Source organism: Falco cherrug, chromosome 4 (genome assembly GCF_023634085.1).
Source record: "Falco cherrug isolate bFalChe1 chromosome 4, bFalChe1.pri, whole genome shotgun sequence".
NCBI classification, from domain to species: domain Eukaryota; kingdom Metazoa; phylum Chordata; class Aves; order Falconiformes; family Falconidae; genus Falco; species Falco cherrug.
Window position 1 is genome coordinate 51,841,319 of NC_073700.1, and position 23,127 is coordinate 51,864,445.

At 51.2% G+C, this 23,127-nt stretch overlaps 2 protein-coding genes across 7 annotated transcripts in view; both read left to right on the top strand.

The window, feature by feature from the left end:
• KIF9 (kinesin family member 9) overlaps positions 1-12,025 on the top strand; it is a 32,835-nt gene extending 20,810 nt beyond the window's left edge. For 5 of the 6 annotated variants that reach the window (XM_055710172.1, XM_055710174.1, XM_055710177.1 and 2 more), the window contains 5 exons: positions 693-901; positions 2,485-2,664; positions 5,133-5,248; positions 7,580-7,684; positions 8,304-12,025. In XM_055710172.1, the coding sequence (XP_055566147.1) occupies positions 693-901; positions 2,485-2,664; positions 5,133-5,248; positions 7,580-7,684; positions 8,304-8,411 (718 nt within the window). In that variant the 3' untranslated portion in view covers positions 8,412-12,025. The remainder of the gene's footprint in view (positions 1-692; positions 902-2,484; positions 2,665-5,132; positions 5,249-7,579; positions 7,685-8,303) is intronic. The other variant, XR_008732238.1, reaches the window with a different exon arrangement.
• The window catches only part of SETD2 (SET domain containing 2, histone lysine methyltransferase), a 66,313-nt gene continuing 55,073 nt past the window's right edge, over positions 11,888-23,127 (top strand). Inside the window, exon 1 of the mRNA XM_055710171.1 lies at positions 11,888-12,020. Coding sequence (XP_055566146.1) covers positions 11,983-12,020 — 38 coding nt within the window. The 5' untranslated portion in view covers positions 11,888-11,982. The remainder of the gene's footprint in view (positions 12,021-23,127) is intronic.

A 23,127-nucleotide genomic window follows, 5' to 3' on the forward strand; every position in this document is an offset into this window, starting at 1 on the left:
TAGCTGCCTTCTGCTACCAGATCCAACCTGCTCTCCAAGAACAACCTTACACAGCACACAGCAGCATCCATGGGAGTGTGACACTCTCCTGAGGGACTCTTATTTTGCCCAGTGTGGTTTGTGATGGAGTAAGAGCTGGTGTTCATGGGGGCACGTTTGCATCAAAGCCATTTCATAGAAAAGACAGGATTGACACGTGCCACTTTGAATTCAGTATTTCTAAATAGGCAAGACTTAAAAGCCATGGGTGGCAGCATTGTAGAGCCAGCCAACATGGGCAGCTGTGGGGTTTGGTTGGCAGAGGAGACTGGTCTGTGCTGGAAATCCAGCAAAGAAAGAGCAAGGGCATTTCTGTTTGACAATAGGGAGGAACAGTATTCATTATTTTGCTAAAAATTCAGACCATTAAAGTCCACTTTCCAGGAAAGACTCAATTCTGAGGCATTTCCTGAGGAATGTGGTTTCTGTGTAAATAACTCTTTCTTCTGGGAGTTGTACTGGGGGAAAGTGGGTATGAAGGTTGGCACAGAGATGGTACCAGGGTGCAGCTAACAGTGAGATCATCAAAGGCCCCATTGAAATGCCATCCACAAACCTCAGCTATGGCTGCTCCTGTGAACTGTGTCATGCTGCAGGGAAGAACAAACTGACCTCCCCATGTCTGTGTGGGTTTTCTTTGAATTCTGTTGCAGCTCCCCTCCACCCAAGCCAGTGGCATTTGAGCAGTTCAAGGAGGAGTGCGGAAGTGAGATCAACCGGATCTTTAAAGAGAACAAAAGCATCCTCCTTGCCAGGAAGAAGAGAAGCAGTACAGTAGCGCAGAGGATCAACTTCATCAAGCATGAGATGGAGGGCATCAAAAAGGCTCTGGAGGCTCAGAAGCAGGAGCGGTGGCAGCAGGGTAAGTTGCTGTGTGGAGACTGGCCAGTGAGAATCTGACAGAAGAACAAAGCCACTGGTTTCAAAGCAGTTCTGGTGGCAAGACCAAGACCACTAGACCCTTGCTGCTGCCCTGGGCACTGGGGAGGCTGGGCTTTCTGCCCTAGCTCTGCAGCTGGCCTTGTGGTTTGCCACCTGATTCCTCCACCTGAGTCCTCCACACTTCATCCTCCTTGAGTCAGGCTCTAAGTTAGTGAGGTGAGCTGTGATCAGGCTGATTCCTCACCCCACGCTTTGGTGGATTAAGCAGTGTGCTGCTGACAAATGCAGGTCAGTACAGTGCAGAAATCATGGGTAGCAGGCTTGCCCTTATGGTGGTGGTGATGTACAGCATCTCCTACAGCTTGATTTCATGTAGATTAGAGTCTAGTTTATGAAAGTAAAAATCCCAAACTGCAATATACTAGAGGAAAAATTGGGGTAAGTGCCTTCTTCCTTTGCTGCAGCAAAATATTTGTTAGGTGCAATATACCTGGATGAGACTAGGAAGTGTGTCAGGTTTTGTGCTCCCTGCAGCAGAGCTCCCAGGAGTCAGTGCTGTTGCGTTCTGCAGAGGAGCAGAGAAGAAATGACTCTGGGTAAGGAGAGAAATCTGAAACAAATGGCTTTAATAGCAGAGCAGTCTAGAGTGCTCTGCATGTGCTGGTGAGGAAGTAGCAGTGGTGTTCCTTGCATGCAGAGAGGATAGCAAAACAACTCAGTCCTGTGAAATGACAGTCTTAACTGTCATCAGGCAATTAATTAGTGGAAAATAAGAGGGAATGAGAGAGAAAGAGACTGGTCACCAGCAAGCAGGCCCTGAGTAGTGAACGAGGGTCAGAGAGGCAGAGCCAGAGTGAACACTACTCTACTGGTTTCCATTTCTCTTCCTACAGAAAGACTTTTACAACCATACTTTGCAAGGGGCCTTTGCCCATACTCCTGCAAGATGCAAAGCTCTTTTGGCTAAACAATGAGCAAATCAGCTCGAATCTATATTGAAGTGAGGGTCTGTCTTTTCATGGGCTAATTGCTTCTTTTGGGCCTTTGCTCTTTATGATGACATCTGCCAACTGGTGGTTTATTGTGGGTGCTGAAAATAACAGGAATAAATTGATTTGAGGGAAACCAAGAACAAGAGATGTCTACCAGAGGGACGTAGCACCGGGCTAACTGTCCCCAAAGGGCTGAGCAGCCCTTTGTCTCGAAGACCTTTACTGTGGCTGGCCAGGGAGTTTTTCAGTAGGAGCCATAAAAGCCCTATGTGATATCCTCTAGCAGGCTGTCATGTGGGTGTCCTTCTGTGGAGCCCAGTCCTTCCTTTTCATCTGCACATGTCCCAGTTTGGAGATGACTGATGTCTGAGCGGGTTCAGGAGTTCAGCAGTGATTTCTGCCCCACACCACTCCAATGCTGTATTTGAAGAAAGCATGTCTAAGGAAATGTCAATTGTGTGGTTAACCTCAGTATAACTGGGTAACTACCGTGTGGTTTGAAGTATAATGACTGTTCTTCATCCCTCTCCACCCTCATGAGAAACCTTCATTCCCTTTTCTTACCCTCCAGGAGAGTACGTTGACGAGAAAGGACAGATCATAATTGATGAGAAGGAGTTTTCACTCATCATGAAACTGAAAGACCTGAAGGAAGAGTATAGGTCTGGTTATGCTGAACTGCAGGACCTGAAGGCAGAAATCCAGTACTGCCAGCATCTGGTGGACCAGTGCCGGAACAAACTTGTCTCAGGTATTGGCTCACCAGGGCAGTTTCTGAACAGTCTCCAGTCTAGCTGAGATAAATCAGAATCCCAGAATAGTTTGGGTTGAAGGGCCCTTAAAGAGCCCCCAGTCCCACCCCTGCCACGCGCAGGGCCCCCTTCCCCCAGCCCTGGTGGCTCCCAGCCCCGTCCAGCCTGGCCTTGGGCACTGCCAGGGCTGGGGCACCCACAGCTGCTCTGGGCAGCCCGTGCCGGCGCCTCGCCGCCCTCACAGGGAAGGATTTCTCCCTCAGCTCTGATCTCCATCTGCCCTCTCAGCACAAAGCCGTTCCCCCTTGTCCTGGCGCTGCAGGCCCTTGCAAAATGTCTGTCCTCATCTTTTTTTATAAGCCTCTTTAAGTACTGAAAGGCCACAATAAGGTCTCCCTGGAACCTTCCCTTCTCCAGACTGAACAGCCCCAACTCTCATCAGTACTGAAGCATTTCAGACATGTTGCATAGAAGCCAAGTCCGTCATCCTCTGTTGTCATTTTTCTTGCTGCCTTCCAGACTTGTTTTTTATTGAAGATTATGTTTGTGGGTTGTTTTTTTTCCTTTTTGACATAACACTGCATTGCTGCAGACCCTCTCTCACAGATGATGACATACTGCTCCTTGGTCACACCACTAGATGCAATGTTGTGGGTTGACAGTGCTCTTGCTGACGGCCCTCGTTCTCACCCTTGTTCTCATATAATAGAGATGGTGACTAAGGAATTGCACTGGGCCAGGGCTTTGGCTCTACAAATGTCTCCTCTGTACCCCTGTGAGATGCAGGTTGCAGCATTGCAGCACAAGTGCCTTGACAGGAAGCTCAATCATTTTAGCATGTTCTTGGTGAGCACCACCCTCATGGTGATGAGTCACACCCCTCTGCTGAGGGTGAACCCAGCAAATCTGTGGTGTGCTCCGCTGCAGCCTGCTCAGTTTGAATCTGTAGTAATGGGAGTGTGGTCCTGCTGTGTCCCCAGATTTGTCTCGTCTGATGGAAGAGAGTAGGTGTACAAATGCCAGAGCCCCAAACATTTGGATGCTGTGCACATGGCAACACTTTATTTTCTACAAACTTGCCAGAGCACAGCTTGTATCCATCAGTGCATCCCACGCTGAAAGAAATGCATGGCGTGTTCCAGGAGATAGTCAGGACCAAATCATAATTATGCAGAAACTTTGCCACTGATTCCCATTGGGTCCGGATTTGGCATTTTTTGGGTGCTCCAGGTGCTTGCTGTTGGTTTAAACATACAGGCATGGACTCATTCAGTATCTGGGTCACACCGGAGTGAAGAGGCTATCCTGGAGCCAAAACTGGGGTAAAAAGTCAGGGGTGTTGCATCATGTCCACATGATGGCTCTGCCTTTAACCTTGTTTATCCTTCATGACTCCCACGACAGAAAGCAGCTCCGCTCCTGTGCTCCGTGCTGGGCAGCACAGCCTTCCTCGGCGGCTGCTGGTGCTCCCACTCCGTGCTGAAACGTGCCAGAGCACAGCCACTTTGCAGTGGGTGTCTGGGAATTGCCTAGTATTAATAAGGACATAATTCCTGCTGCGTCGCAGCACCTGCTGTGTGTTATCACTGGCTATTATGGGACGGAAAGCGGCTGTGCTTCTTTAGCATTTGAAATCTTACCCCCGAATATGCTGACCCCTCAGAATGGCTAGCTGCACGAGGGACGGCTCGCTGTCTCCGGGGCGCAGGAGCAGTGCCATCTCGTGGCCACTGCCCCTCGGACTGCACAAGCCCAGGACTCTGTCCCCCAGGGCCAGCCACTACCTCCCTGCCACGACGGAGGCAGCAAACTTGCCTCAGCACAGCCGATCACCGCCTGGCCGGGGCTGGAAGGGCCCCCTGGAGCCCCCCCAGCCCACCCCCCTGCTGAAGCAGCTCTCCCAGGGCAGGCTGCACAGAGCCACGTCCCGGCGGGTTGGGATGGCTCCAGAGAAGGAGACCCCACAGCCTCTCCGGGCAGCCTGTGCCAGCGCCCGGCACCCTCCGGGGAAAGAAGTTTGTCCCCAGGTTCCGCAGGAGCTGCCTGTGGTGCAGCCTGTGCCCGCTGCCCCTTGTCCTGCCGCTGGGCACCCCTGGCAGGAGCCTGGCCCTGTCCTCCTGCCACCGCCCTGGAGGCGCCTGTGGGCATCGATAAGGGCCCCCGAGCCTGCTCCTCTCCAGGCTGAACAGTCTGCTCCTCTCCAGCCCTCTCGGCCTTCCCTCCTGCGGGGGAGGCTCCCGTCCCCTCATCATCTTTGTAGCCCTAAGTGCCAGCTAACAGTGCCCTGTCCTTTTTAACCACCTTTTCTAATAGTTTCAAATTCAAGAGCTTGGAGTTCTGAGGTCCCATCTGAGAGTTTAAGAGCTCTGAGGTCCCGTCTGATCCACGGGCAGGGAGGCAGAACCAAGCCATCCTCGTCTCTTTGGTCGTTACAGCTCTGTTTATTGCCCTCTGCTTTGCTTTGCAGAGTTCGAGATCTGGTACAACGAGTCCTTCCTTATTCCCAAGGATGTGCAGGAAGCTCTGAAGCCAGGTGGCAACATCAGACCTGGAATGATTCCCATAAACAGAGTCATGTGCCTGGTGAGTTGTCCTGGCAGCTCTGCTTATTCTCCTTGAGAGCCACGTGTGGCATGGTAATGAGGGCACAACTAAGTGCGTGGGAGAGGAGGGCATGGCAGCTCTGCCCCTTTCTCTGAGCAGAGTGGCTGGCATTGGAGTGCTATCTGTGATGATGAAGAGGGCAGCTATCTGGAGATATATCGTGGCTTCACATTAGCTTTACCCTTAAGAGGCTAAAATAGGACAGAGTGATTGAAGTACCCAGTCATCTGCTGACTATCAGTAATCGGGCAAACTGCCCAGAGGTGCAAGGGGTAGTTGGGAGCCTTGTTTCCAGTCTGTATGATCTGTGATGTTTACAGCTAAACTATTGTGTTTCGTGTTGTGGCAACTGGTACTTAGCCAGCCCTCTGTTTAAAACCCACCGCTTTAGGGTACCCAGGGTCTTTTGTCATTCTTGACAAAGCACATTTCTCTTAAGCTTCTCATTTACCAGACTTGTTGGCATTATTCCTCTGAAGTCATTCCAGGTTTTGTCCTTCATTGTTAAATGTCAGACTTGAAACCTTCATGCTCTTTGACAGGAACGTGGTGGCAGTGCTTCCACTCAGTCTGACATGACAAAGTGATGCACAGCAAGGAGGCTGCCAGGGGGATCGGTTCTTTGTAGGTATAATGCATCTCCTTTATTGCTGTGTAGCCTCTGCAGATCACGGCGAACAGCTGCTGGGGTCAGGCCCTAGGTCCATCTCCCCCAGGAGCCCATCCCCCTCAGGAGTGGGGAGCACCCACAGGTGTTTGGGAAAGAGAATAAGCAAGGTGTGAGCTGTGTGACCCCTTTCCTAAATGCACAGCCACATTTCTAACCAACGTGTAGTGGGGGACATGATGGGTTTGGCTTGTTGGAAGGAAAAGAACTCTTGTCTTCAGGTGTCTGATTATTTTGACTGGTGGTAATCTCAGTGAAGCATTTTCTTTGCTTCCTTCTAGAAAGGCATGCAAAGAGCTTTAAAGCTGATCAGAGACAGCCTATTCCCACCCTACTGAGTTAGTTCCCTTGAGGGTATGAGTAACAAACATGATGTGAGAAAAAAAAATGTAGTGAGTTTACTTTTAAACAAAATGTTGTGATCTACCAGACTGTGGGAGATTTTGGATACTGCATAGGAAAATATGTAGACCTGCATAGGAAAGAGTTAAAAAAAACCCCAAACCAACCCTCAAACCCAACCCAAACCCCTTTGGATAAAGAGTAATGAGGTCAACAGGAAAACCCTGACTGGCTGCACAGGTGCAGGATGTCCCTCTTTGGGGAAAAGAGGAAATCCATCACTATTCACTTTTACTAACCTAAGTTACTCAATGTATTCATAGAAACTCCCTTAATGGTTTTCAGCCCTGGATTTCTTGTCATCATATCAATTATAACCCCAAGGATGGATGACGCATGCCTTTTAGCAATGCTTTGCAGCTGTGTCAAGTTGTTGATGTTACAGGCAGAAATCTTCTGGCAGAGGATAAAGTGTCCTGGTAATGTGGCTCAATGCTGGTTTCTCCTCCTGTTCCTTTCACTGGGCAGTTCACTGCAGCTTCCCAGTCAGTGTCACTGGCTGTGCTGAGGCCCATACCGGTCTGGGAGGAAACCGTCTCATTTTCCTCTGGAGGTTTGTTTCTGACTTACAACCATTTTACCTTTTCCAGACTGGCTGTTCATTTCCCGTTCTAACCCGTATCTCCAGGGTGTACATCTTTTATTCTTGGCTTGATCGATTTGGCCGCATGCCTTTTATCACACCAGATTTTCACTGTCACCTTCACCAGGCTACTCACGAACCACCACAGAAGGTGACCTAAAAATCTGCTAGAGCTATCCTCACATCTGGCATGAAAGCATTATATACAAGCTGGTATCTTAAAAAATTGTACTTTGTTCAACCCACGTTCCTCTTCAGTGTGCTCAACACCTTCCAGACGGTTCCCTGGAGAAACGTGGGCATGAGCATCAGCTAGCTGGGCTCAGAGGGGGCTGTGCTGAAGCTCAGACTTCCTTTGCACTGTGAGATTGTCTTGCAGCGGAAGGGAGGCTGTCCTGTGGGTAGTTACAGGCAGAAGCAGGGCTGTGAGGAGACAGCTGAGGGAAGTTCCTTTGGGGCTGTACACTTGCAGATGGGTTTTGCCCGAGGTCCTGCCCACATCTGCTCACCTAAGGTGTGGGAAGGAGGTACCTTTCACTTCCAAGGCTTCGGAGAGATTGTTGAATCAGTGTTCAGTGTGGCAAATGGGATTGGTTGTCCTCTGTATCTCCAGGTGTGTGTTTTTCACATGGAGTGGGGTCTGTCTTTCTGCCGGCAGGAGGAAGATGAGCAGGAGAGGTTCGAGCGCATGCAGGAGAGAACGCTACCAGACTGCCCAGCTTCAGTCTCATTCTACAAGGCAAAAATGAGGATGGATCAAAAGGTAATGTCAGCTGGGCCCAGTTCCACACGCCCCTGCCGATGGGCGTTGGGAGAGCCATCCTGCGCCTCGCTGCCAGGTGGGGTGTAGGACTGTTCTGGAACAGATGCCGTTCTGGCTGTACCCTTTTGAAAGATGCTGGTTTGGTTCCATAGCGCAGTTAAGCTCTACAAAATGTTCTTTGTCTTTGGATGGTGTAAAGGTCCCATCCTGTGCTGAACTTTTGCTAAAAAACAATCTCACCACTTATCACTATCACTAATATCCCTAAGATACCACCAAGGCCCTGAGCTTAGCAGGACTTCAACAAGATTGGGTGTTTATGAGAGTAACAGGGCTGCACAGCTCTATCAGTAAGGATTTTCAAGGAAAATGCCTCAAAAACAGCTCTTTGGTGCTCAGGAGGAGAAATTCCCAGGGTTTCTTGTGGCTTTCTTTGAGCCTGCTGGGATCTGCCACTGGTGGAACAATGCTGGCATGACGGGGGTTATTTGGGCAGCTTTTTCCAGCACCACTTGGGAATGTGTTGGAGTTTTTTTTGGGGAAAAAAGCTTTACAGGTAAGAATTCTGCTCTGAAAACTGAGCTCTCATTAACTATCCTTTTCGTTTTTCCATTGCCAGCACACATACACCAGAGCCATGTCATCCCTCGAGCAAATGCGCAAGAAACCCGGGCTCATCACAGCTGCTGGGAAGAATAAACCCCTGTCATTTCTGCACGTCACATAGCAGATTTGGGCTCAGCCTGGAACCCAGCATTCAATAACCAACCTTGGAAAGTGCCTCGCATTCATGTCCACAACAGATTTCTCAAAATAAACAGTAGGAAAAAAACCAAAACGCACCCAACTTTTGTGCAGCTACACTGACAGTTATTGGTAATCAGACCCTCTGTTTAGACAGGAAGCAAGCCAGGGAGTTCAAATGGCAATGCTTGTTTTTCTGAGTGTCTCTGGAAAATGCAGTGTCACGACAGAGAGGTGTGCTGTGGACAACCCAGGCTGCTTCTTCGTCCCTCCTCCCCAGTGCCAGAGGCAAGAGCCTCCTGGGCTTGCTACTGACAGAGTGTCAAGTCATGTCTTTGCTAGTTTGATGCTCTCAGGGTGGATCCTGAGAAGCCAAGTCTGGGTGAGAGCAAGTCCTCCCTTGGATGGAAGCAGCCCTGGGGCGTTTGCCCTCCTGGACAGAGGAAGGGGCTGCAGGGGTGCACACAACAGAGAAGTGTTTACCACCTGTCTGGCGTTAGATGAGGCAGCGTTGATTTATGGCAGCCTCCCCACCCCAGCGCAGCAGGAATAGGGCAGCGTTTGCCCACTGCTTTCCAGGAAGGTGATTCAAATCCAGGGTGAGACTGTGGGCCCAGCACCTGGAAAGCTCCCGAGGATACCGTGCTGCTTCACCAGGCTGTTGTTACCTTCACCCCCCGAGCAGAGCATGCTGAAGGCCTGCTGGAAGTCCTCCTCCTCTTCCTCTAGTACCAGGGAGGTGTGGGGCAGACTCCAGCTTGGCACATGCCACGGAAGGCTGCATAGCAACCATCGGGCCAAGAGGGTCCCATCTCCTCCTGCTGCAGATGGTTCACGGCCACACCAGTCCTGCCAGGGCAGCACTGGGGCTTTTCCCGTGATTTACCTGAAATGTCGAGAGATGTGAGATCTCACAGGGCTCCCTCAACACCCAGCTTGCCCAGGGCGCAGGGCGAGTCGCACGCATGAGCTGGCTGTGTCACTGGGTGCTGTGATGCCTGGGTGCCACGATGTCTGGATCCACCTGGAGAAGGTAATGAAACAACAAAAATTAATTTAATACCCACCTGGATAATGACAGCAGCACGCACCCTCTCGGGCAGCTCTGGTGATGGCAGGCAGCACTTCCTCAGGCCTCACGCACCATCAGCGTTGGCTCGCCTGCCGCTCCTCTCAGTGCCTGTACTACAGCTGTGGCTCTGAGGAGCGATGTGTGGATGTGGGCCCGTATATATGTATGTATATATGTGCTGGTCAAGCTGCAGGCTTGGCTTAAAGGGGCTCTGGGGTCCAGGTCCTCCTCGGAGTTCCTGTTTTTTCTCTCTGCAAGGAATAAAAGTGTCAGCCACAATTTTTATATCTACTACACGTTTGGGGCAGCTCTCGGTGCTTGCCCTCTGCCACTGCAGCCAGCGGGTGCCACTCGCTGGAGCAGCGAACGCGCAGGGTCCAGTCTGTGTTTGGAGCTGCTGCAGGCAGGAATCGCTTCTTTATCCCTCTGGGAGGTTGTGGAGCCCCGAGAGCTTCGAAATTATTTGGGGAGCTGTAAGAATAATACTGAAAGCCCCAAAATGTAGCACCTGTGCTCTGCGGCTGCCAGGAACACCCTGGCCGATGCCTGGCAAATCACTAGGATTGCTGGAAAACCTGCTGGCATGTCACTGGAGTTACTGGAAAACCTGCGGGCACTTAGTTGGAGCTTTACGGGGTAATGCTGGCTGGGCCCCGCTGAGGGAGGGGATGGGGGACAAACAGCCCCCACTGCCAAAACTGGCACTAGCCATGGCAGTAGCATCCCTGAATTCAAGCATCCCAGGTTGGAGGTTTTCCACACGCCATCCCCATTTACGTGGAATGCTGGGAAAATTAATTAGTCCAAGCTGTTCAGTTTGATTTAATTTGTTGCAGCTCACTTCTGTTACTGTAACGGCACCTGCTGCCCAGAAGTGCTGTGGGCAACAGCCTAGAAACCACCTTTTCTTTGTGATTATCAATTCCCAAAGGCTTAAAAAGCTGCTGAAGTTCAACCCAGGCTGAATTTCCCAAGGAAACACTTCCACAGGAACTGAGCTAAGCCTTCCCCTGTACTTCCACATGGGTGCTGCTCAGCAGTGGGTCGCGGTGGTCCCTGTGGCCCTGCTGCCTGCGCCGTGGTCCCAGACCTGGCAAAAATAGGCAAGAAAACTCAACCTTGGATGCTGCAAGTGTGGTTTTGAGGCTCCTGTGGGAGCGGGTGTGTGTCCGGGGTGCTCCATCCGTGCCTCACCGGTGGGGCTCACCCTCGGCTGGGAAGCCGGTGAAATAAAACAGTCGGTGAAGGGACCAGGGCAGTTTTGAGTGATTTTTTGGTGTTTCTCTCCCAAACGCGGCTGGGCGCTGGCACGGCCTGGGGACAGGCACCGCCCTGGGGTGCAGAGACCCTTGGAGCAGGGGAGCAGGGTGGGCACGGGACAGCAGGGCTGTGCCAGGTGGGATCCGGGGGCAGATCCCAGGGCTGTCCTGAGGTGCCACTGACCTGGGAGTGATCCTGGGGTGCTAGTGATCCTGGGGTACCAGGAATCCCACAGGTGTTGGTGTCCTGTGGTGCCAGTGTCTAGGGCTGTGGGTGATCCCACGGGTGATCCCAGAGGTTTGGGTGATCCTGGGGATCATCCCGGGGGTGATGTTGGGTGATCCCAGGGTGCTTATGTTCTGGGTTTCAGGTGATCCTGAGGTGCTGGTGCCCCAGGGTATGGGAAATCCTCGGGTTGTTGGTGATACCAGAATCCCAGGGTGCTGGTGTCCTGAGCGGGAACCTGGTGATCCCTTGCTTGATCCTGGTGAACCTGGTGAGATCTTGGTGTGGTCCCAGTGATCCCAGGGGTGATTCCGAGGAGATCCCAGTGGCCCTGTGGGCTGATCCCGGGGGTGATCCTGAAGAGATCGCAGAAGTCTCATGAGCTGATCCTGGGGGGGATTCCAAGGAGATCTTGGCACCCTGTGGTTGATCCAGGAGCTGATCCCGAGGAGATCCCAGTGGCCTTGTAGGCTGATCCCAGGGGTGATCCCGAGGAGATCCCAGCAGTCTCATGAGCTGACCCTGGGGGTGATCCCGAGGAGACAGACTCCGGCGGCCCTGTGGGCCGATCCCGGGGGTGATCCCGGCGACCCCGCGGGCTAATCCCGGTGCGCGGTGTGGGCCCCGCCGGCGATCCCGCGGCCGATCCCCCCCGGCCCGATCGCGGGGGGCTCCCGCGGCCGGCGCCGGTCGGGGGGAGCGGAGCGGAGCGGAGCGGCGGCGGGCTGGGAGCGGCGGCGCGGCGGCGCGGCGGGGAGGAGCCGTGCGGCCGGGGCGGACTCGGCGGCGGGCGGCGGGCGGCGGGCAGGGCAGGGCAGGGCACGGCGCGGATGGCGGGGCCCCGCCGGCGGCCGCTGCAGCGCGGGGCCCGCCGGAGGATGTGAGGCGGCGGCGGCGGAGCCGAGCCCCCGCCGGGCTCGGAGGGCGGAGAGGGGCCTCCCCCGCGGCCCGGCCCGCCCGAGGGGCCGCGCCGGCCCCCGACAGCGCCCGCCCGACCATGGGGGACTTCTACGACCCGGAGCACCCCACCCCGGAGTAAGCGCGGGCCGCGCAGGGGCCGCCCCGAGCGCTCCCCCCGCCGCGGCCTAGGGCCTGCGGGGCCCGGCCGAGCCGCGCCGCGTCGGCGGCCCCGCGGGGAGCCGCCGGGGCCGGGGAGGGGGTAGCGTAGACGGGCCGGGGCCGGGCCGCGGCCCCGCCGCCGCTGCCCCTTCCCTGCCTGCCGGCCCGGGACGCGGCGGGCGGGCGGGCGGGCGGGGTAGGCCGCGCATCCCCGGCCTCGCGTGAGCGCCGCGGCCGGGCGCCGGCTGGCGGAGGCCGGGCAGCGCTGGCGGGGGGGGGGGGCGGGGGGGGGAGCGGAGCGGGGCGGCGGGCGCTACTGGCGGCCGGGCCCGGGGGCGGTGGGGGCCGGCGGTACCCTGCCCGGGTGTGGTGGGCCCGGGCCCGGGCCGGCCCGGCGGGGCTGCGCGGTGCCGCCTGCCCCGCGGAGGGAGGCCGGGCGGTGCGTGCGGACGTGTCCCGGCCTCCCCGGGGGGCCATTTTTCCGCACCTTTTTTACTATTTTTGTTTCTCTCCTTATTTTATTTTTGTTGTCCGCCCCCAGGTGTGAGGAGTTCCCGAGTTCCGTCTTCATTTTGCCCCTGGAATCCCCCCTGCAGCACCCCCCGGGCGGCCCCTGCCCTGACCCCATTTTCTGACAGGAGGAAGGAGCCAGGCTGAAGGGGGGAGAGCAGCCTAATGGCTGGAGAGCTCTGGTGTTCCTCTGTGCTGGGGATCCTCACCAACCCCCCCACACCACGCCAGGGCCGCTGGCTTTATCTCTCCTTGGGAGCAAGCCGTTGGGTTCCCGCTGGTAGCGGTGGGGTTTCTTCCCCCTCCTCTTTCTTGTTGGTTCTGAATGCTATTTTTACATTTTTAGACTTCCTTCGTGAAGGATTCGGGTGCTTCGTAAACTTTGCATGTGTGGCATCCCCGATGCGCAGTTGGCTCTGGGGTGGAAGGAGGCAGACACCTGGCATGTAGCACACCTCTGTGCAGTGCTTGGATTGGAGGCAAAGCTAAAAATGGCGTGTTTTGAGCAAGGACAACAGAGCAAACCTTTCTGAGCGAGCGCTGTGAGTTCTGTCTGTGCCCACCTGGAACAGCTGAGGATCTGTTTTAGCTGAAATGATGCCTGCGGCCGAGCCTGCTAAAATTAGTGAGAGACGGAGGATTTCATTTTGAGTCCAGGTTGTGTGTTTTGCTAGGTGGGGCTCCTGCCTCTCTGCCCATGCAGGAGAGCCTGGAGCAAGCCCTGCACCTGATATACCTGAGCTGAACCTCGGCAGGGAGCGACGGTCACATCCTGAGCAACCCTCTGGGTTGAAACAACTTCATCCAGAAAGTGTTAGCCTGATTTAGGTATTTTGCCTTTTTTGTTTGGAGCATGAGGAATCCTGTCCCCAGGCATTGTGGTGCGTGGTGTTAAACAAGTGTCACACCGAGCTCGACAGTTAAAAGTGTACAGGTTATATCACACTGCCACTTGTTGTCTAAAACAGTCTCAAGTGTCGTGAATCTGGACTCTTGAAAGAAGCCAGAGCGGTTTCTCATAATGATTTTTAAAAAGGAAATACTAATTTAATGATCTGACTTTGGGGCTTTCTCAGGGTGTATGTTCTGGGTTGGGACTCTGAAAGCTGTTGGGAGATGTTTGGATTTTTTAGGAGCCTTGTTTCCCCCTGCCTGCCTCGAAGCCTGGTGTTCCGCTGTGTGTCTGAGTCGTGTTGGCCACTGCGTTAATGGCATGTCTTATTTAGGACGCAGTGTGTCTGCTTTTAGCTTGAGAAAAAGATTATGTGCAGTAGTTCAGCAATGGATTTCTTCAGAAGTGGGGGTACCTCAGTATTCATTGTCTCATTCCTTGCTCTCCAATGTCACGATATTATAAATGTGCCATATGGTGTCTCCAAGGATCCAGTTGGGTATTTCCAAAGCATGGTTGGCCGCTGCGGTGGAGAGTGGAATTAAAAACAAACTATGGTGGCTGTGGGATATTGGCTGCTGCTGGAGATGGGGACTTCCCCCAGTCCTGTACCTGCTGGGAGGTGGCTGAAAACGGTTGTGCACAGTGTGTTTTTTGGAGGAGTTGCTTTTGTTGCTCATAGAGTTGTGGAGTTGTGCTGCTGCGAGACCTGGGGGCCTGGAGAGCGTTGATCAGAGCTCAGTGATGCAAGCAGAGCCCGGTAAATCGGCAGGCTCGGTCTTATTTTGCATGGGAATTATTCACACAGTGGTTTGGGTTGGAAGATCTTTAAAGATCATCCAGTCCAACCCATGGGCAGGGATGTCTTCCACTAGATGAGGTTCTCAAAGCCCTGTCCAACCCAACCTTGAACATGGCTTACGATGGGGCATCGCTAGTGCTCCATGCTGGCTGTGGGAGGTGGGATATTGAGTCAGGGAGCTGAACTACAGGCGGATGGTGCTTACTGGAGTCTTCCTATTGGCAAAGAAACTCAGGCCAGCTTTTGCCTGGTCGGTTGCTGTTTGCGTCCCACTCAGCAGCCAGAGCTCAGGTTCTTGAGAACTTCAGTGTCCAGCAAAACCAGCCTGCCTCGCCTCTTTGGGTGCTCAGATTTGGGCTGGCCTGAGTCTGTGAGCTCGGAGCCACCACCAAGCTCTACATGAGGTCTGCAGCTTCTCCATGGAGCTGCCTGACGCTGACCAAGACCTACTTGATGGATGTTTATATCTTAGGCTGTGAGCAGAAGAAACTTCATCTCTTCCCGCTGTTACTAGAGCTGTAGTGGTGGAGCCAGTACAGCCCAACCTGAGACAAGCAAGCACTTCCTTCAAGAAGACGCTGAGATCAGCCCTGGCCACTGCATACCAAGGGTGGAGTACCCTCTTAAACGAATCATACATCAGTGGGGTTGTTGCTTGGGGCGAGATGGATTGGTTTGAAAGTCCCAAGGATTTATTTAGCTCACGTTTGTGCATTATGATGAAGACTGAAGGTGCTGCAGCAGGTTCCCTTGCACATCTCATGGTTGAAATGGATTTATCCCGTGCTGCTGCGCTCCCCAGCTTGAATTTAGCTCCATTTTGGGGAAGGTGATTTTCCTGCTGTCCTGCATCTCTGCAGGCTGGTGATGCTGGTGGGGCTTGGTGGTGGTTTGGTGAGGTTGGGGTTTAGGGCCAGTGCATTTGAACACCCTGCTGATTTGGTTAGCGTGATTTGATATGCATTCAAACAGCCTAAAACTTCAGGTTTTTGGTTGTGGCTGTTACTCCTGTTTTTTTTAATGGGTGTTGCAGCGTTCAGCGTTCATGTCACTGTGGGACTTGGTTTTTGTTTCCCATAGGCATCTGGATTCTATTTGCTGCTTTTCTCTAGGGAAGACAATTGGTAACATCAGTGCTCTTGGCACAAGGCAGAAGCTCCTGCCTGGCAAAGGTGCTGTGGTTAAATACCCAAATTCCAGTCAAGTAGGTTGTTTTTATCCATTGGGAGATGCTAATGAAAAGGAAATGCTCAGTTTTACACCTGTGTTTCCCTTTGAATGCTTCTCCTCTTTATCAAGGAGACTAATGAGGGTCCTGTGGGGTGCAAAATCAAGAGTAGTAAGGGAGAAACATGGCTTTCGCTGACTGTGTGTACCTGAGGGTTTTTCAGCTCCGTGCTTAAGCCTTACTGTCTCTGAAAAGTCAGTTTATTTAAAGAAAATTTGCTTTATACATCTGAATTTGTCTCAGTCGTAGGAGGAGACCTTCACCTGTTTGCCTGGCCAGTTAGTAAGTTACCAGACAAATTTCTCACTTGGGTTTTATTATTTCTTTTGTCATCTTAGGAAAATTCCCAGCTGGACCTGAGCTTTCTGAGGCTGGTTGCTTGCAGCGGAGCCAATTTAAATGAGGTCGTTTATCTCCAGGTTGGGTATCTCCAGGAAGGAGATGTGGATGCCATGCAGCACTGCCCATTCTACTCTTGCCTTTTTCCTGCTCCATCCACAGCATGGTTTTGGTACTGTTGCCCAGTTCCCTTAAAAACAAAGCCTGAGGTTTGTTGCTTTGCTCTTGGAGAAGTCATTTTCGTCCTGGTTTTTGGTACCCACCTTTGGGTCTTCTTATCATTGTTGGGTTTTGAGGGAGGAGAACCTCTTGGCTTGTCCTTCTTCCCTGGATTCTTGTGCAGCTCCCACCCACCATTCTGTTGTTCCTACTTTTCCATCTGCCTGTGGTCCAGAAACGTGGCATGCAGCAGAGGCAAAGTAGAACTGCAGTGTTTAACTTCAGGGGAAATTTAAAAAAGGAGGGGTGGGAAAAATAGGTCCACGTTTTGGCTTTGAGCAGTTGAAGTCCCTGTGGTTCCTGCCAACTGAGATGCCTGTAAATAGGAAAATGGTGCATTTTTTCAGGAGCCGGCCATGTGTAAGTGTGCTGGGAATACTTTTTTCCTTTGGTTTTTAGCATTTTAGGTCTATGGCTTGGTGGTGCACCTCTACAGTGGAGTAATTAAAAATGGAATGACGTGTGCGAACGGGACAGGGAAAGTCATGGCCTCAGGATGCCTCCCTGGGAAGATGTGCTTGAGCAGTTGGGTTTCTCAAAAATGAGGAAATTTAGCAGCTGTAGGCTACCCAGGCAGTATATTTTGAGTTCCAAGTCGTTCCATGTACCTTTAGTCACCCAGACACATGCACAAATAATTATATGCCTCACACTTAATATGTAAGAGTAGCTAATATGTAAACTCAGCTCTCCTACATACTATGGTTTGGTGATTGCTCGGAAAAGGGACAGAGAAATCCCTGGTTTTTGAAAGGAGAAGGCTTTCAGATGGTTCTCTTGTCTTGATTTTTTCTAATTCTCCCTCTCCAGTTTAATATTTTCCTTGCAGTGGCTCAAAGTGGGCCTGAAGCGGATAGGTGACAGCCTTCCTTTGAGGTCCTAGAGATCTGTTGACGTAATTCTAAATATAATTTGTTTGTGTGTATATTTAGACAGGGAGAGAAGATTTATAAGTACCTATTTTTAATAGACACAGAAACAAAGAAAAATTAATGTTTGATGTATGTATTTGACTTTTATCCCAATTAATAGACTGGCTGCATTTTATTATTTAGATGATTATTTAGATTTGTTAACAAGCTGAGCCGTGGTGTAGCAGTGGAGCCACACAAGCTGTTTTGGTGCATCTCCCTTGGTGCTGGAGGAAACGATAAGGAGGTGAAATGCTGTGGTCCAAAGGCTCAGATTGTCATGTGTGGTTTGACACCCACGTCTGCGCAGCCACCTAACGCCGCAGGTGGGGCCGGCAGGAGCAGCGCTGGTTTTTCCATTTTACAGCATCCTGGGCTATGCTTCATTTTTATTTTTCCTTACCACAAAAGGTAGGAGTCATTGAGAAAAAGTCTTGAGAAAGTCAAAGTGTGGCTCTGGGTTTTGTATGTTTGGTAGGACACTTGCTGAAATAGATATTTTTTTTTCCTTGACTTTTTTCCTGGCTTTTCCCATTATTTTTCTTCTGTAAACATCCATAAAAAGGCTCCATCCATGCAGCTGCCCCTCTCCAGCGAGCTCCAGCCTTTGGAGATCCATCCCAGAGGCTGCTATCCCCCAGGGCGTCTCCCTACAAGCCCAGGGGCTGATGTGAAGCAGGACCTGAAATTCAAGAGAAACGTGGGCCAGGAGTCAATGTTTGACCTGGAATATTGATGTGGGAGGAAGGAGCATTGGGGCTGGGGCTGGGGACAGAGCTGGAGCCTGGGCAGTACTTGATGTGAAGCAGCATTTTCAGGACCGGTCGTGGATTCCTGCTGGCCTTACCCACCATCACTCAAAGATTTTTGCTGTTTCCACAGCATCACACTGTAATTGCATTATTGCCTTCCTATTTGAAATGCATCAGCGGAGGTTTTGCAGCTAGAAATAAAAAGCGTGTCATTCTAAGCAGAAAACAATTAATTTTAACATTTACAGCCTTCTCTAGCACCAATGTCCAACAGAAAAAAACTCCGGAGCCTAGTGCCTGGAGTTTGCTTGCGCAGCCCATTCCCAGCTTGCACTTCTATTGCAAATTTCTGGTACAAAGGAGGAAGAAGGAGGTTGAATTTATCTGCTCCTACAGTAATTTCCCCGCCTGGTATCACCTTGTGTTTAGCATTGCCACAGCAACCAGCTGTGATGTTGCAGAGTGATAGCAGGGGTGCAGGTTTTCACTCATTAGCTCTCATTTCTTCTTGCTGTGTTAGGCTGGGTTTAATCTCACTGAAATAGTTTGATTTTAAAGCACTCGACTCTCCAGGAGCTGATGTTGCAGGGGACTTCGGTTTATTTCCTTTTATTGAATTGAGAGCGGATCCCAAGATGTCTCCTACTGTTGACTTAACCTGCCAGGCAGGTTTTGTAATAGACGATTAAACTTCATCTATAATTACGTAAGAAATAAACACGTTAAGAATTTTATACTAAAGCAGCAACATTAAGCTTGGCTGGGGCGTTGCAGCATTATATTTACAGCACTGAGACAGCAAAGCTTTTTGTAGTGCATGGTGTGGGTTGCAGTTTGTACGCTTTGAAGTCTGAATTTAGGGACACCTGATTATTCAAAAGCATCTTCTTGTTAATCATGGGATGAGTTTGGGGTAAGGACGGGATGTTTTGTGGATGCAGACATAAGTATGGTGAGTTACGGAAGTGTTGGGTGTTGCATGCATGGCTGTGAATTAGAAGGTAACCTTGCTATGGTGAGTCCAGGTGAAAAAGTACACTAAAATGTCATGGGTTTACCTCCGTGTGAAGGTTGTAGGATACATCTTTCGAGAACCTCTCCTGCTTGGGATGTAAGGGACAGCACTGCTGCTGCCTGCTTTCTGTTTTGGGGAGAAGGGATGCTGGGGACCACTAAGGTACCATGTCTGCGTGTTGGGCATTGCGGGTGGCACACATCCCACTGTCCTGGCGTAGGCAGTGTAGATGTTCCCACCTCACCCGGTGACACCAGGTGCTTTGGGTCATGGGAGACCTCCCCATCTGTCAGCATGGCCACCGGTGTGGCTAGCCTTCTCCTGAAGCAGGTAGGCTTCTGCAAACCCAGCCTGCAGTGGGAAACAGAGAGAAATCTTTATTTGCAAGGCGTTTTAGGAGGCAAAGATGGCCTGCAGTGCCAGGGAGGGTTTTTGCCATGGAGGCTTGGTGATGCCATGTTAGCAGTTTTCCTCGCCTGTGCAAGGCAACCCCCACAGGTGAAGTGGAATGGTGATAGCGGCTGAAGGTCTGTTCCTGCTGGCAGGCCGGGGGTGATGGAGGGGTAGAGCCCCCTCTGGTTTTACCTAGCCCAGTGGGCCAGAAGCTGCTGGCAGAAGGTGTGGTGGAGCCTGGGAGCTGCCTTGGAGCCGGTGGGCTGCCCAAGGGTCTGGTCACGTTCTTCCCCGCCTTGTGCCTGCCCTCTGAGGGAGGGGCATTGCCTCTCTCTGTGGATTGGTGTGGCTTTTTTTCCCTTTTAGCACAAAGAACTATTTACCCAGAGCCATTGCTCAGGTGAGGTGAAGCCACAGCCTCTGCGTGGATATGTGGCGGCCTGAGCTGCGGAGTTCTCTCCAGGAGTGGAGCCCTGTGCTGGTCACCGGTCGTAATGATTTTGAGTCTGCTTAGGTATTTATTTATTTTTTTAAATTCAGTGTGCTGTCAGGTTCCTTGCCTTCCTCTAGTTCTCCTGTTGCTGCAGAGTGATGCTGTAGAGTGTGCTGGTATTTCTCGGAAGCTGGGTGTAGCCTTTTGCTTTTCAGCAGGATTTAAATACTGAGATTATTTTCCTGGTATCGAACATCTTTAAACTTAATTAGGGCAGGTGAACTTTTTCTGTGCATTCTGTGCATTTCCATGATTGCATGGGATGGGTTTTAAGCAAAACTGAAAAACAAACTGCGGGTTTTTTTCTATGAATTCCACTAATTGCTTTTACTTCCGAGTGCAGAAGCGTTTCCAGCCTATAACCTGGCAGTGCTCGCAGGTGGGTGCTGTGCCGTCGCAGGCCACAAACGTGACCGTCCCCCTGGGTTAGGACAGCAACCACCGTAAGGGAGAGGGAGTTTTGCAGAAGGCTGGCACTTGCTTGCTCTCCTTTTATTAATGAACTTGGGGGATATTTACTATAAATCTGCAGCAGAATATTAGAAGTTCCTTCTGGTGGCAAGCAGTTTTGGCTTGTAGGGCCGGTACCACCAGGACACGCAGTGGGGTAGCCGTGATGTTATGCAGGCATAGTCCTAAAAGCAGTTTTGTGCTGGTGGGAGAAATGCTTTGTCTTGTGGTTGTACCATGGTGGTGCCCTGCTTAAATCAGCGTCACAGCCTTGCTGTTGCAAACACTGTATGTAAATGTATGAAAAGGTCTGTGGCCTGAAGAACCTGGAAAATAAAGGTGGGATAGTGGGGGCAGATAAAAAAAATTGGGAATGGGGATAACCACCTTAGTAATTTGTTGAGGGTCACACACAGGCTGTTGCAGAGCTAGGGATCGACCCTGAGCTTTTAAGCCTGGCCTAACCCTGGCTGCAGGAAGGTTTTAATTTCAGCCTTTTGGATTGTTGGAAATTGTTCAATGAAGTAAAATGATTAGTGAAATAATGACCTTGCCTCTTATGCTGCAAGCAGTAGTGTGCTCTTATGCTGGGAGCGCTCTGGTTTGTAAAGATGCATGGACTGTTGGTTTTAATGTGCTTTTTGGGTTTCTTTGTGCGACTCCTGTCCATCCATCCTGCTGGTACCACGGGGAGGGAGCCGTGTCCAACCATCCTGCTGCTGCTCCTGCTTGTGTGCTGCAGGTGATAAGCCAGAGGTGATAAACTGCATTTGCCCAGGGGCAACTGCAGCCCAGGGTGGACCCACGGCTTGGAGGTATGCACACATTTTAGGAGTTAATTGCATCAGACGGGGAAAATGCGGTTTCAGAGTACCTTGCATGCCTGAATCGTTTCCTTTTGTTGCTGATCTGGTGGAAGGGGGGTGATTTTGTGGCAGGGATTACCTCAAAAGTGATCCCATTTAAATTTTGTTGATGGGAGGACTCTGGCTTTGAAAGCTGCTGCTGAAATCTCTCCTTCCCTGCTGTGAGAGGAGGAGGAGGAGGAAGCTTTCCAAGGACTGAGCCAGAAGCTGTGGTTTTGAGCTAAGCTGTGAATTTCTGCCCTCTTTTTGTCACTGTCACTCTTCCGCCCTCCCCCGGGCCTGTCCTTTCCCTTGTAGTGTTGGTGCTCTGTTGGTAAATCCCTTGCCCGGCTGCCATGGGAACAGCATTGCTTATGGTGATCGCTGTCGCGATGTCAAACTTGGTTTCTTCTTCAGATGTGCCCTGGCACTGAGCAGAAAGGGGAGAGCGGGAGCCATGTGCGTGGTGAATTTGGGAATTCCCGGGCAGTTTTGGGGAAGCAGCAGGGTGCTGCACAACCTTTGTTGGAGCAGAAGATCGGAGACCACTGGACAGTGTTTTTCTTCTTAATCAAGTCTTCTTCCTGAAGCAGAAGATCCTAGCTTCTCTAAAATGCTGGTAGTATTAACACAGAGATAACTAAATAATCAGAAGCTTTGGCTCCCAGAAAATCCCCTCCAAACCTCAGCCTGTGGCTTTTTGTATGCTCCTGCCAAGGTCTCTTTTTTCTGATGCACCTTCCTCTGCAAGACGAGCAGCCGCAAAAGCAAATTGTTTTCAGAAATCCCCCTTTTCCCCCTTCATATCTTCCCCTTCTCTTTAGGGTTTGGTCACTGTTGGGTCAAACTGCCTCAGGAAGGGTCTGCATGGGCTCTGCCAGACCCAGGACTTGGGCAGAAGTCCCTTTGCCAGTGCTGCCAGCTGGCAAAGAACAGGTGGTTTAGCTTGTGCTATTTTTATTTTTTTTTTTTTTAGCCTATATTTTCCCCAGCTGCGGAGAATGGAGTGTAAATGCTTGTAGTAAAAATTTATAGTGCTATAAGTTTTCCATATTGTGTTGTAATGCCTCCTGAATCTGTTCTCCATGGCTCTCCTCCAGCTAGATGAGAAGTGGGACCCTGGGCTGGCCTGAAGTGGAAGCTACAACAGTTTAGTTTCTTAATCTTCTTCATGCCTGCTGTTGAAATGGCTCATGTCCAGGGTTTTTCTTGATTTATAAAGTTAATTTCAGAGGGCTGTATTAGGAGGGGGTGTTCACTGATGATTACAGGTGACTCCATACACCACTAACCCAAAATCTATGTTAAAAGAAAAATCCCTTTCTGGCATACTTGTGACTATGCAGGATGTCACTCAACCCTCATAATTTTTGTAAATGAAAGAAGAAATAGTTCTTTTCAGTATATTCTGCTACTTTTTTTTCCTGGAGTGTTCAGTCCTCTCTGTTCTTTCATGTTTCAGCACAGGAGAAGTGGTGTCTCATCTCCAGCTCCATACTTGGAACTCCAAGCCCAGAGAAAACACCGTATAAACCAGCAAATGCTGGTTTCGGAAAGCAGGGGCTGGGAGGGCTGGATTTGGGGGATGTGCTGCAGGGCCAGGTGTATGCTTACAGCTACCTTGACCTCATTTGCTGGAGAGCTTGGCTTGGTTTCAAGCTTCTGTTTAAATAAGATGTTTGATATTGTTAGTGATTCCCCACACACCCCTGCCCCCGGGTGTGCTTTAGCCTTTCCCCTGTCTGTGGCTTTTTGGGAGAAGGAGCAGGATTGTCTATTAACTTCCCTGGTGTTTTTTTTTCTGGTTGTACATTATCTGGTTGTGGTGCAGTATTTTTGGGAGCTGGGACACTTGGGTATTAAAACCACAATGCTCTGTACACAAGATTTCACAGCTAATTTAGCACCGTGTTTCAGTTAATCATAGGAACTGCTGCACATTTGTCCTTGTTTTTTATCTCTAGCTGGCCACATTAGAGTCTAATAAACCCAAGTGTGCAATAGCACTTCAGACCTGTAAGTATTTTATCAAATTGTTTGGTTTTGAGGATGGCAGGAACTGAATGAGAGCAGGACATTGCCTACAGCGTCGTGGTGCACTGCGGCAGCAGAAGCCGCTCTCCATTGCTGGCTGGGCAGTGGTGAAATCTGCCTAGATGCTGCATTTTTGGCTTTAGGCCCGTGCCAGAATTGCACATTTCCACCCAAGGTGTTAATTTGTGGAATGTCCGCTG